Below are 15,233 nucleotides of genomic sequence, written 5' to 3'. Positions count from 1 at the left end.
ATATATGTCAGCTGTGGCAGCTGCAGAGCTCTAATGAGGAAAGCTTCTGGGCCTGCATCCCTTTAGACCTGTTTCTATTGGGAGTATCTCACCAAAAATGACATTTTTATTTCAGGGAATGCCAGAAATCTGACTTGTATCTTAGGCAGACTTCTGTGAAAATTGGTGAGCCAATCACACAAGCAGGAAATTATGTTTCTGGGGTGTGGTCAGTACAAACTCTGTGTACAGAACAGCTCCAGGTAGCCATATTGCATTGCATTTTCAGAAAATTAAAACAGCTGCAGATTGAAAAGGAAAGGTAATTTTTAATAACATTCAATTACAATATGATTTGTGTCACAATTGTATACGCTATATTGTTTTTTCTTATTTTTTTTTCCCCACTAAAGTGGAGTTACCCTTAAATTGAACAAGCTGAGGTTAGAAAAGGATTGGTTTCTATGCAGAGCCGAACCAGATTTTGCACTCTTCAGTTTTAGTAAATCAACCGCACTATGCTCGACTGCATTTTTAAATGTGCAATAATATATTTGAATGTGATAGCATCCAAATCAAGACAAACCACCAGAGCGTTGTATACTAACATCCATAGGAACCTAACTGGTACTATTCTGTTCATGCTTTGTGGCAGTTTTACAGCTTTCAATGTGACCTTAGCTCCATTGATTTCCATGAACATTCTATAAACTTTGCACTCACATAGGAGTAGGCAAGCATATGTGTTGCACTGTTTGGTTCCATATAAAAAGCACAGCGTGCATATTTAATAAACAAGTATTCCAGTCCCAACGCAGATAGTTAAAAACGTTAAAACAGAAACAAATTTTATACATTATTAACATATATTGACAACAGTATTTACATTAACTGTTCACATTCACATATATCTAAGCATCAAAAATATAATTTCCATGAACTAATTTGCTTTCCTTTGAAATATAGGTTTGAACTTTTACATTTGTATTTGCAAATATAACAATTGCATAAATGTATTTCCATTTTAATGCTTCAATAATCTGATTATGATTAGGCGACAAATGCAAATGGGTGTGCGCATAGAAAAAATATAGATCTTCTGTAACATCTAAAGCTAGAAGCATATAGTCATATTATAGAAAAAGCTGACTATCCTATCAAATGTTTTTGACAGACTTAACAAATGAGTTTCTTTCAGTCTGCAAACAAAAATAATGTTTCACAGAAGACAAAGGGAACAAAGCTGTAGACAAAAGTTTATTTACACCATACAACATTTTAAATATTTTATACAGAGCTGCAGCAGAGAAAGCCACCATGAGCTTCCAAGATAAAACTGCAATAATAAAGATGTGAAATATATTATTCATATAAAAGTGAGATTATTACTTTATTGCATTTAAAGCAATGAAGAACGTAGCTCAACAAACATTCATTTAATGACAAAAATTTTGCTCTTTTTTATATTATAAAGTAAAAAGTGTAGTAATGGCCAAACAGACTGTTATAAATTTTAAAAACTGCATATATACATTGTGCTTCATGGTGAAGTTTTTTGAAAACTAAACCAAATGAAGCTGTTACAACATGAATTGTTGTTTGAGGTTGATCTATAAAGATTACCTTACAAATCCATTCCACGGGTACTTACAACACATGATGGTAAGATTTGTACACCTGGTTCTGCACTAGATTTGCTAGTGAGAGTAGACAAGAAATAAAAAGAAAAAGAAAAAACAAAAAAAAAATAAAACACTGACATTTGGCACATGAAGATCCTGACATGAAGTAGCCACAAAAGTCCGGATGCCAGGCTTCTAAAGTCTTTCACATGTGTCAGTGCAAATGACTTTTTGTCTTGTTTCAGTCTGTTTGTTGTGGTTATATTAAACCTCAGTTTGAAAGTCACCTTCCTGTACATCTAAAGGCAAATTCAGACATTTCTCCCATTCTGAAGGTCTAAGTTCTAAAGAATCTTTTGCTTCTGAATCTAATACATTGATTGTTGTATAATGTTGATATTCATTTGGGCTTTTGAAACTGTCCCATGGGTTTTTGTTTACTGCTGGGTTTTCCTATGGACAGAAAGAAGAAAGAGTGCATTAGAACAAACCTAAAACAGAAGTAATATTGAACAAAAACAAATGATTTATCTGCAATTCTCAAAAAAATAAAAAAAAAGAAATAAAAAAAGAAATCAGAAAGAAAAGAGGCAGAAAAGAAAAATAAGGAGGTTGGCATTGCTGACCTCTAAAAGTATGGTTTATTGGCTTTCTTTGGCTTCACAATGTTCTGCATTACTAAGCATATTTAGAACTCATGATCTGCAAACTCATTCCCAAATAGTGACTCATGCAGTACGGAAACCATTGGGTCAGCAAGATAGCCAGAGTACTTTCATTTTCAGAAGGAGAGGTCAGAAATGGCATTGTTTATACTACTTTTCTTATTTTTCTTCAAATAATTAATTAATACACTACTGATATTTAAGTTATAGGTGAATGGGTTGAAGAAACCTTTGAACCTCTGGAGAATGAAGCACTCAACTACAACATATGGCAATCATAGATTTGTCTGAGAAGCAGTCATTGCTAAAATTAGGAAAGTAACCTGCTGTATTCCTTGGGATATATAATTAAGAAGCAGGATTATTATGATCCCCTTTGGAAAACCTGCAATAAGATAACAGAGCTGGCAACAAGCAGAGCCCTCAATTTCTTAACAAATATAAAAAACTGGTGGGTGAATTAACCAGTGAGTATGTTTTCGTTTTGGGTAGACTGACCCTGTAAAATATATCAGCCTTATTAATTACTTTGGATATAAGTAGCCAGTTGAGAGTTGAGAATCTTAATTTAATAATCTCTGTTAATATTCACTTCAGTTACCCAATCATGTAAAAAGAATAGGCATATTTACTTATTGCTTCTGCACATACCCTAGTATTCAAAGTGTAATGGAATTTGTTTTTGGATAACTGAGTAATTAAAGCTGAACTTCCGCTTTTGTTACACTTGACATAGTTTGTTTTGGGCCAAGCTGGCCCAAACCAACTATGTCCCTCACTATAATCTGAGGCCACTGGATTTTCTTTTTAAACTGTAAGTAGCTGAGGCTACATACAGAATACCACACTGTTCCGGGTTTGACCCAAGATGTTCCTGTCTTATACCCAGAACACAATAGAGTCTCAGCCTTTCAAAGAAATAGATGTATTCTAGCAATGAAAACAAAGCTGAGTCAGAGGTTGTGACATCATCCGCTTACCTCTCTGACTCAGCCAAGGAGGAAGCTTTGTATTTATATTTATTTGTATGTACCGTATATGTATTTATTTCTAGAATACATTGCTTTCTAACAATGGCCGATCTGATAAACTCTATTGCGTTCCTTGTATAAGACAGAAAGGTCTCGGCTCGAACCTGGAACACAGTGAGGTATGCTGTATGTAGCCTCAAGTACATACAGTTTATACAGCCCATCCAGTGGCCTCAGATGAAGTGAGGGACATAGTTCATTCGGACCAACTTGACCCAAACAAACTATGTAAAGTGTAACAAAAGCAGGAGTTCAGCTATAAAGTTATTATTCAAACAACTTATGGAGTGGATATTCTAAACTCTTTTAGTGAATCAGCCTCCATAGGTCCATTCATAATAGGTGAATATTACCCTAACAAAATACAACACTGTAGAAATGTAGGCAGTGGAAACTATGCAGATTCTATGCTAGTATTTTTATACTATTCTCAAGCTACCATTTTAGGTTTTTATATAGCGACGCTGGTGTCCATTAGTGGGTAACCTAAGTATAAGCAACTGTACAGCAACAGGGCTAACCGTTTTTACAAGTATTACAGGGCCAAAAACCCCAGGGGACCACTCTGCAAGTCTCTCATGTTGTAAAATTTCAAGGCTGTTATTTTGCTTCTTTCGTACTGACTACAAAATCACCAATATTAACCCTACAGGAGGTATTTCCACATCATCCTCAGTTTAGAGAATTGGATTTTGTCACTTTTGAATTTTGAACTTACCTAAGTAAAATTACATAATACGATATATCAATTTTTGTTCCCGAAAGAAATATTGAAAAGTGCTGACATCCTGAAAATGTTAGTCATCTGACTATAATACATTTGGGTTGGTTTATTAAAGCAGTAGAGGCTGTTAACTTTGCATAGTGAATGTTAGTGAATAAAATAATGCTGTGTTCCCTTTGACTACCCAGCCATGCACTAGCAAATTTCAGTTTTTTTTTTATTTCCCTTAAGTAAAAAAACGTTCCCGCATTTATTAACATTCTTTGTGCTAGATAAATGCATCTACCCTTTAATAAATCAACACTTTTTTTAATATTTTTTGATTCTCTGACCTGGAAAAAGTATGCAGGTACAGGAAAGTCACAGTAACATTGGAATTCCTTATGTTATCCTTGGTCTGACTTAGAGACTCAAAGTATGAAAGCAAAGGGTTCAAAATAACAGCCAGACAACTGGCAATTTCAGGAGAGGTTAGCAAAAGTAGCCCATGTATTCTTTGCGCATCTTATTATTCTTTAAATTGATTAGGTAATTAAACACTTAAAGACTGCCCGCCACAGTTTCACTGCGGCAGGTCGGCTCTGTCCCATGAAACAACAAAACTGTACATCGCTTCGCGGGACCGCTAGTGGGGGCATGTCCACGCCCATTTGCCACCTGAGGAAGCCATTTAGCGGGTTGCAGCAGCCGCAATTTCCGCTGGGCACCCGCGATTGCTCCTCGTGGAGACAGAACGTGGTCTGCTGTTGTAAACACAGTCAATTATGAATACAGGGATTCTGTATTCCTTTTATTTAGAAACACAGGTCTCTGTGTTCATGCAGAAATACCACCCTCCCCCACAGTTAGAAAGCACCCCCTAGGGACACATTTAACCCTTGGATTGCCCCTGGTGTTAACCCCTTTCCTGCCAGTGTCATTAGAACAGTAACAGTGCATATTTTTAGCACTGATAACTGTAGTAATGTCACTGGTCTCTCCAAGTGTCAAAAATGTCAGTTTGGTGTGTCTGCCGCAATGTTGCAGTCCCGCTAAAAATCACAGATTGCCACCATTATTAGTAAAAAAATAAAATAAATAAAAACGACATAAATATTTCCCATAGTTTGTAGGCGTGATAATTTTTGCGGAAACCAATCAATATACACTTATTGGGATTTTCTTTTACCAAAAATATGTAATAGAATACAAATTGGCCTAAAATGATGAACAAATTTGATGTTTTTTCTTTTTATTGGGAATGTTATATAGCAGAATGTGAAAAATATTGTTTTTTTTATAAAATAAAAATCGTACAGGTGATCAAATACCCCCAAAAGAAAGCTCTATTTGTGGTTAAAAAAGGACATAAATTTTACTTGGGTAGATCATCGCACGACCGCGCATTTGTCCGTTAAATTACAGTGCTGTATCACAAAAAATGGCCTGGTCATTAAGAGGGTAAATACTTCTGGTCTAGAAGTGGTTAAAGTAAGCAAAGCGCCAACAAGGATTAGGGCTCTTTCACAAGGAGCAGACCGCAGTGCGATCCGCTCCGGCACTTTTATTTTTATTTTTTTCACGGAGCGGATGACATTTGTGTCACCCGCTCCGTATGTCCGCATATCATCCCATCTGTTTGCGGATGATATACGGACATAATGTATGTCTATGGGGATTTCGGATGTCAGCAGATGACACCCCTGACATCCAATTTTGCAACAAAAATAGGGTTCTGTTCCATTCCAAAAAACGGAACAGAACTGAAAGGATGAAAATCGGATGTCAGCGGATGGTCATCCGCTGACATCCGCAATCCCATTGACATGCATTATGTCCGTATATCACCCGCAAAAAAATAGGATGATTTGCGGACATGCGGAACGCCCGTGTGAAAGGGCCCTAAAAGTACAGATATTTAAACTTTCTAAAAGGAATGCACAAGAGCACATAGAATTTTTTTCTGTTTAGATTTACAGGAACCTGCGGATGTTTACCCACTCATTGAATGCATTCCCTTCACTGATTTATGTTCAATGCATATGCAGCGGCCCCCATTTTTAGTCTGTATTGAACAATGAAATAATTCTGTTTTATGAACCAAGTAATGTGTGATAAAACTCTGGTGTAAAAATAAATTATTAAATAAATACGCAAACATTGTTAAGTGACTATTACCACTATTGCTCACTATCATCATTATAATGAGTCATTTTAAAGCACATTTTGAAATCATGTTTGTGTAGTGTCCTGTCCTGGTTCGTAAATACCATTTGTTAATGAATTAGCTATATGTATGTACACTATCATAATTGGAACAGTTAAATACATTTTTCTATGTATGGAGTTGTTTATTCATTTGTACTTATTTATGAATTTCCTATTCACATTTTTATTCACACTGATATACAGAAATGTACTTTAATTCCAAAAATATGAGTGCATTTATATGTATTTATTAATGTATAAATGCCACAATATTTATGGATAAATACTTTTTATTCAAGCCTAGAAAATTCAGAGGGTTTGGAAATACAACTTTATGTTTTCTCTTATCAATACATGTGTTTTATATAAATATGTCTGTTTACCTAATTTTGGACATTTTTATACCACTTTCTGCACCTAAGCACCAGTTATTGTATTTTGCTGTTTATTGTATTTTGCATCAAGCACTATTGCACTTTATGCACATAATTATTATTATCTAGTCCTGGCACCATTGCACTTTATTTTTTTCATAAATTGATGTCATTTATTGTTATTATTTGGTTCAACACGACTGCACTTTACACTATATGAATATCTACTTTTTATTAATTGACGTCTTTTACACATTTTTTGATATCTACACTATTGCAAGGGCTGTTTTTGGCATCTTATATTATATAAATATATGGCACCAGGGAGCACACTCAGAAAAGGCAAGCAAGTCCTATAACACTGAACTCTTTTGCTGTTCAGTAATGATAGTGTCAGCTTTAATTCCCTGGCAGTACATGCACACATTTTGTTTATTTTTTGCTGTGACATTAACCCCAGCATGATAAAGGTAAAACAAATTCTACTGCCCTGAAGACAATTTTGCAACTTTGACTACTTAATGTCTCTAGGTCAATTATATCTTGTTTTTTCAGGACAAAGTGAGCTTTTATTTGGCGGTAAATGGTAAGGAATATCTTCTTTTTTTTTTTTTTTTTTTTTAATTAAAACTTGTCCGAAAATAATGATAAAAAAAAACATTTTTTAAAATGTATCTGCATTTTACCTGCTACTTCTATAACCTACACCAAAGAACAACCCAAAATAAATGATCCTGCTCCTGATGATTGCATCAATATGTGGATTGTTGTTTGTATCTATAGTAGGGCCAAGAAACAATGGTGTTTTTTATCTTACCTAAAACACACGGAAACTAGCTGACACTGAAACTAATTTTTTTTTTTTTTTAAATCTTACCTAAAATAAACTGACCCTGACATTGACACTAAATCTAAAGGCCTGTACACACGTGCAGATTGTCGGCCGATCGGCCGATTTTCGGCTTGTTAGTATGATGCTTCCGACAGCCAACAGCGTACTTTCGGCCGAACAGAATCTGTCGTGCAAGCATTAAAATTTTTGTATGCCGACACCAGAACGGCCGATTGTTCGCCAGTCAGTACAGAATTCGGCCGACAGACAGCAGATTTGCAAGACACGACAGCCCGGGGACAAAAGACGGCCGATCGTTCGGCCGCCGATCAGTACGTGTGTACGGGGCTTAAGGCCTGGCTCACACCTATGCAGTTTACTTTTGATCGGTTTCCTGCAGTGCTTTTTTTTGCACATGCAGCTTTGATGTGTTTCACATTTGTTATGCTTTTTATTGGCCAGATTAAAAAAACGTGAAACCCAAAGCACAACAAAATGACATCAAAAACGCAGTGGCTGAAAAAAGCATAAATGCGAACGTGTCCCATAGGAAACCATGTTAAAAGACTATAGTGTGTTTCTGCAAAATGCACAAAAAAATGCATAGGTGTGAACCAGGCCTTAAAGCGGTAGTAAACCTGTTCTATTCAATTTCTGGCATAGTAATCATTTTAAGCTAGTGAACTGGGTACTCTGTGTGGACAGCTTCCTACCTTCTTACTTTCAGTGTAACCCTTCGTTTTCTAAGCAATGATGTCACCAGCACATGATCTCTTAGTCCCATTTTTTTAGGCAAGCACTTCATGCTGAAAAAATGGTGTTTACATGCCGGGGCTTGGTTATTTTCTTTGCTCAGTGTCAGCTCCATGATCCCGGGATACTACTTCCCCATTCAGCTTTGATTCACTGAACTCGGTTGTCATGACAAAACCAGAACGAAAATGAGGCTTCGCTTGGGAAGTACTGCGCACATGCGGGATTATGGACACGGAGAGGGAGTAGAGGCGGAAATAGAAAACTGGACACGGAAAAAAGCAGTTACTATGGGGGCAGCTTCAAAGAAGCAGGAGCTTTGAAAAAAAGATTATTTTATCATGTAAGAAGCTTTCTATTTGCCTTCCCTAGGCGGCACATTGATTCACATTAGCTACACGTTTGTAACTTGGGGTAGAATGATCTGAGTTTACTATCACTTTAGGCTGACACTGACCTAGATCAAGCCTTGATCTAGCTATTTTTTCTTTATTTTTTTTTCTATTTATTTACTTTTTTTTTTTTTACACACACTTTTGTTAAGCCCCCGTTCACACTGGGGCGACATGTGAGGCGACCTGGTCGCCTCACAGGTCGCCGCAGGTCGCCTCCCATAGGGAAGCTGCGGACCCGTTCTGATAGGAGCGACACAAGTCGCTCCGACTCAGAAAAAGGGTCCGGAGCTTCTTTGGGGCGACCAGGAGGCGACCGCCATAGACTTCAATGTTATGAAGTCCGTGGCGGCCGCTCCGAGGTCGCGGCGCGCTGCTCGCACCGCGACCTCGGAGGTCGCGGTCCGAAGTAGCGTCGCCCCAGTGTGAACGGGGGCTTATTCACAATTTCCTCCTCTAGCAAGGAGAGAAAGACACAATGTATCCTATTCTCCATTCAGAGGAAAAAGCATACACAGGAGTGGGCTTTACAGTGACTGAACACTGAGATAGCCGAACAGAGGCTATCACAGTGATCAGGTGATTGGGAACTGGGTGTTCTATTTCAAGATCGATCGTTAGCGAGAGCCCAGCACCTGTGCTGGGAGTGCACTGTGCAGCACACACCCAGTGCAAAGAAATGTACGCATATATGCAACTTCACAAAGGAAAACCCACTTCAGTGAGGCCACATATATGTGGCATGCGGTGGCAAGGAGCTAAAGACAAAATACCATTACAACTCAGTACGTTTTTTTTTTTTTTTTCAAATATTTAATAAATTACCTTTAACATGTTTTGCTTAAATACAATACTATATTTAATCTATTTACTTCTACTTCAAATGCTACTACTGCTATTCTTAATATAAATGAGCAAACAATGAGAAGTATGCTCCCTGGGCAGTTTGTCTAATTTCTTTGCTGGGTTCATAGCCACTAGGTGCCTTTTTTTCCTATTCTTTCACTCTTTTGTTATTAATATCAGTTTGAAGCACTGACCTGATGCAATGGGGCATTCAGGGTGGTATTATTGTAGCAGGAGAGTACTAACCATTTTGCTGTGAGGACAGAAAACTATATACTTGGCGTATACATTTTGTATCCACCTGCAGGGGCACACGTATATATTTTTTTGTTAATAAAATGTGGTATTTCTGTTTTTAGTAGATGCCATAAAGCAAAATCACCTAAGGGACTTTTTTTATGTCTCCATGAGAATGCAGTGGCAATATCTCTAGGTTTGAGTTCCTAGGTCTCCTCACACCTTGGAAATTATAGAGTGAAAAGTTCCTTGATGATTTATATTATGGAGAATGCAACAGAAAGGGAGCACACAGTAGTACCAGGTGAATACATGTCGCTTCTGATGTCCTCAAAAGATATAAGAAGTTAACAGAAGCTGAAGACCATCATAAAGCTATTAATTTTAGATAGAGTAACCCTTTAAAAACATTACATGTATGAAATGAGGTCACTGGTGATCCTAAGCATCTTAAGAGCTGCATCAGGCTTTACAGAACTGAATGTTATCAAAACGCCAAAGCTGTAGCTGTAGAATGAGTTTTTCAGCTTTTTTGCAGTAGGGTTTTTCAGAGTTTTTTAGCTTTTTTCAGCTGTAGCATTTTTTAGCAAAACTATATTCCCACAAAATCTTATGGCTCAAAAACATTGATAAACGCTGAATAGCCACTTTTTGGCGTTTTTTGAAGTTTTTCATAGTTTTTAAGCTTTTTTAGAGTTAGAGCGTTTTTACAGCTGAAAAACACTTCCTAAAACCCACTAGTTCTGGGGTTTTTTTTTCCAGCCAGAAAACACCCCTGCCAAAAACTGCTGATAACTAGGGATGATCGAACTTTTGAAAAGTTTGGTTCGACCAGAACACCCGAACTTCCCTAAAGTTCGGGTCCGGATTCCAGAACCCCATTGAAATCAATAGGACCCGAACTTCAGTAATCAAAAAACACCATTTTGAAGCCCTAAAACCCAATAAATGCCCCTAAAAAGGGCCTAGGGTTCTGGGTCATGCCCCAGGGACTATTATTCACACAAAAAAAGTTCTTAAAAATTGTTGTTTTTGATAGAGAGCCAATTATTGAAAAAACTATTGAAAAAAAAAAAGAAAAAAAAGAGATTTCTTTGGATTTAGTGTCTGGGGGGTCTAGAAAGTGTACCTGTGAAGTTTCAGCTCTGTAGCATGTCCAGAACCAGAAAAAAAAAGATTGTTTGTCTTAGAATTGCAGTAGAGCAGGCATATGGCTCCGCTATTTTCACACCTGGACGTTTTTGTTGCAGGCGTTTTGGGCTTTTTTGTGGACGTCTTTGGAGGCAGGCATGACATGTGAACTTCTGTGTAGGGGTATATATACACACACACATATATGTATATATACACATACACACATAGAGGTGTGAAAGTAGCGGAAACCTTTGCCTGCGCTAATGAAATTATTTGCAGGCATAGGGCTCCGCTCCCATCACACCTATATGTGTGTATGTGTATAAATACATATATGTGTGTGTGTATATATACCCCTATACAGAAGTTCAGATGTTATGCCTGCCTCCAAAGACGCCTAAAAAATGCCCAAAAAAACGCCTGCAACAACACACCTGGGCGTTTTTGTTGCAGGCGTTTTTTTGGGCGTCTTTGGAGGCAGGCATAACATCTGAACTTCTGTATAGGGGTATATATATACACACATATATGTATATATACACATACACGCATATAGGTGTGATTGGAGCTAGGCCCTATGCCTGCAAATAATTTCATTAGCGCAGGCATAGGGTTCTGCTACTTTCACACCTATATGTGTGTATGTGTATATATACATATATGTGTGTGTGTATGTATACCCCTACACAGAAGTTCAGATGTCATGCCTGCCTCCAAAGACGTCCACAAAAAAGCCCAATAAATGCCTGAAACAAAAATGGCCAGGTGGAAAAGTAGCGGAGCTACTACCCTGCTCTACTGCAATTCTAATACAAACAATCTTTTTTCTATGGCGGTCACCCTGACATGGAAGAGTTTGGTCACCCTACACTACACTACGGTCACCCTGACACTTAACACTTTCCCTACAGAAACTAGATTATAGAATCTAACTATAGTGGAAAATAGTACCCTAACTACACTAGACATCCCTTTCCTCACACTAATAATTGCTAAATGACACTTTTGAAGCAGGAGTAACAGAACTGCTTCCACTCTCTTCCAAAGCCCATGTATTACAGTGCTAGAGATTTGGCGGGGCTATGTTATATACTGGGGGGCGTGTTCACAACTGATTGGCCTCTGGACCCCGTAGTCACTCCATCCACATTCCTAGCATCCTCCTGCCCCCTCAATTGGCTTTTACTGATGGTTCTGGTCCAATCACGGGCTTTTAAAGCCCAGTTCCTGTCCCATTGCATTTTGGTCGGTTCTGGTTGCCGATTTCCAAACTTTTTCCACAAAAAGTTCGGAATTCGGCCGAATTTTCGAACAGTCAATGTTCGGGTCGACCCGAACCGTTCGATCATCCCTACTGATAACAGCCTATGTATGCATGGACAAATAAGATAACATACTGGGGAGTTTACTGGCTGCAGAAAAAAACATCTGACACCCAAAAGAGCAGCTGCAGTGTGCATGAGGCCTTTATGTGTACTTATGGTCATAATCTATTCAAATAAAGATCACTTAGTCTTCGTTGAAATGAAATTGAAAATGCTATAGCAGCGAGCAACAAGAACAGCCTTTGTATGGTTACATCTACTTGATAACAAAGTTGATTATGGCATTCAAAAGTGATGCACATTGTTTTGGATTTTGCTTTTGTTTTTTACGTTTGAACTTACCGTGCATCCAGTATTTGGTATATCCCGAAATCTTTCCAGAGTTTGAAATTTCTGATTTAATTCCTGAAATAATTCCATGTGCCTCTTTCTGGTATGCATGACCTTCTGTGTAAAAAAAAAAAAAAAAAAAACATAGAATCATATTAATATGTGCCTTTTGCTAATGTATCTGAATATATAATTACGTTTAAAGTGAACTTATCCTAAATCTAAGCATATGAAACTGTCTTAACCTCCCTCCAGCAGGCACAAATATGAGCTTGTGCTCATCCTGTTGTCTTCAAAGCTGTTTCTTCTTGGCCAGACAACCCCTACAATTCAGACCCTACTCTGTATTATGCTTGTCTTGAGCACTATAATGCTCTTTGGCATCCCACAATGCAATAGAGGCACGCCAGCAACCAACAAACAAACAAGCATTTGCATTTCACTTAGGAATATCAGGGAGCGTGTCAAGGCTGCGAGCTACAGCAGATATAACAAAAAAACCTAAGTTATATATTTATTACATTTTTAAACAGAAACAATGTCTATGTGCCTTTATACTGTCCCCCTGTATATAAGGATTTCGATTGGCATAGGAAATGGAAGCACTATAAGGCAATCAGGCTTTACTGCAGTGCACAGTTCTGAAAAAAGGAAATGGAGTCTTGATTGGATTGGAGACAGAGATGATTTTAATAATGGGCTGATGCTCTGTCCAAATACAATCCTGACCAAATTGTATTTTTTTTTAATACAGGAAAGAAAAAGGACCTAGATAGTGTATCAGACAGGGGCTCCTGGATTAGAAAACTAGCTGAACATATTTACATGTTTTGGCAGGTAAGATATCTCACACAGGCATACATCTAATATGTGTATTTGGCTGTGTGTCTGTGTTAGGTGCTCCTCAGGTGCACACAATGCTTTAAACACAAGAGAAATATGTTTTTTGCTACATGCTCTTATAGGCTATGTAGGTTTCACACGCCTAGATTCATTTCAGGTTTAAATAAAGTTAAAAGAAAGATACCAAGAATTCATTCACTTTTGACCTTTTAATATTGTTGCTATTGTACATATGAACATATCCAGAAAAGCTATGGTCACACAAAAGTTTTCTTACATTTGCACTATTCCCTGTCTCCTCTTTAAAGTGGAGCTCCATGTGAAAAAATAAAGAAAGAAAAGTCAGCAGCTACAAATGCTGTAGCTGCTAACTTTTAATGTATAGACAATTACCTGTCCAGGGATCCCGCGATGTTCAGGATCGAGTGCAGGCATCAACATTGGAAGTAAGGGAAACAGGCAGTGAATCCTTCAAACTTCACAGCCGGTTTCCTACCGTGCATGTGCGAGGCGCGCTGCTCTTTCTGAATGGTCCTGTCATCTTCTAGGGCACACACAGGCCCCAGAATGCAGTGGAGGGGGAGGAGGGACCGGGTATGTTGTAGATCACCACGTGGCAATCTTTCCCAGAAGTTGGAGCCGGTACCTGTCAAAACCAGGTACCCCCCCCCCACAAAAAAAATTACTAAATGTGGCAGTGGAGGGGGGGGGGGTGGGGGTGAACAAGTGGAGCTTCCTCTTTTGGGTGGAGCTCCATGGTCAATTCACCAAAGCATAATGCTAATTCATTAGAACAATTTTTCCATTTTTTAAATTGAAAATTATATGTTTATACTCATCACATGGATCAGGTGAATTTATCACATACATAATCAAATTGTGTAAAAAAGTTTATTTAAAAGTACACAAAAAAAAGACAGGTTATCACCTTAAAATTATGCTTTAGTCTGGCAATGATCATGAGAATCAGTGGGATGTGTGTTGAGGAGAACAGAACATTAGGGTATTTGAGATAAAGGTAAATTAATGTTTCATGAGAAACAATGATTTATTAGCAATAAAGGCTTAGATTGACTGACTTTCTAATATGAAAAATAATGATTGCACACCCATACAATATTTATGTATGTGAACAAAAAGCTTTTGGTGAGAAAATGATTGTAAAAATAACAAACTCAAGACTTTGATTACCATGTTACATGTTGTATCATCCATCCTTCTACTTTCTGTGAAAGACATGGATGAGTGCGTTTCAGGTGGAGGAACTTGACTGGCCTGCACAGAGTCCTGATCTCAACCTGATAGAACACTTTTGGGATGAATTAGAGTGGAGACTGTGAGCCAGGTCCTTTCTCCAACAACAATGCCTGACCTCACAAATGCGCTTTTGGAAGAGTTTTCAAACATTCCCATAGACACACTCCTAAACCTTGTGGACAGCCTTCTCAGAAGAGTTAAAGCTGTTATAGCTGTAAAGGGTGGACCAACTCAATATTGAACCCTACAGACTAAGACTGGGATGCCATTAAAGTTCATGTGCGTGGCATCCCAATACTTTTGACAATATATTGTATATGCATTGTGGAGGAAAACAATTTCAAATTTCTGAACATGGGTATTGAAATCTGAATTTGTTTCTGTAGAGAGCAGATCTTAGCTGTCTGCCAGCCTTCTAATCTAAACAAGAAGCAGAAATGTCTAAGCTGTTAGAAACCCACTAAAATTGGACCGTTAAGTCTTTGTTGTGATCTTAGAGGATTTTTTGAGAAATAATAACTCAACATGAAAACTACTAGAGAGGAGAGTGGGGGCCTGAGTTAAAGCTCTTTTACTGCTTGTTTAGAATATGTAAATAGTATAATGTCCATAATCTTGGCACAGTTTCACTTTAATGTCAATTTGGTGTCACCAATGTTTGAGAAACTAGAACGCTGATGCACTTTCTGCAGAGTTGGCAAT

The 15,233-nt window shown here is 37.8% G+C and overlaps 1 protein-coding gene across 4 annotated transcripts in view; it reads right to left on the bottom strand.

Annotated features, from left to right (window-relative positions):
• Positions 1-1,223: 1,223 nt before the first annotated feature.
• Positions 1,224-15,233, bottom strand: part of ADGRB3 (adhesion G protein-coupled receptor B3) — a 1,221,611-nt gene continuing 1,207,601 nt past the window's right edge. For all 4 annotated transcript variants that reach the window (XM_082251903.1, XM_082251901.1, XM_082251904.1 and 1 more), the window contains 2 exons: positions 12,444-12,548; positions 1,224-2,054 (listed from right to left, as the gene is read on the bottom strand). In XM_082251903.1, coding sequence (XP_082108029.1) covers positions 1,866-2,054; positions 12,444-12,548 — 294 coding nt within the window. In that variant the 3' untranslated portion in view covers positions 1,224-1,865. The remainder of the gene's footprint in view (positions 2,055-12,443; positions 12,549-15,233) is intronic.

This window comes from Pelophylax lessonae (genome assembly GCF_965119305.1).
Source record: "Pelophylax lessonae genome assembly, chromosome: 3".
NCBI classification, from domain to species: Eukaryota; Metazoa; Chordata; class Amphibia; order Anura; family Ranidae; genus Pelophylax; species Pelophylax lessonae.
This window is presented reverse-complemented; position numbering and strand designations above follow the sequence as displayed.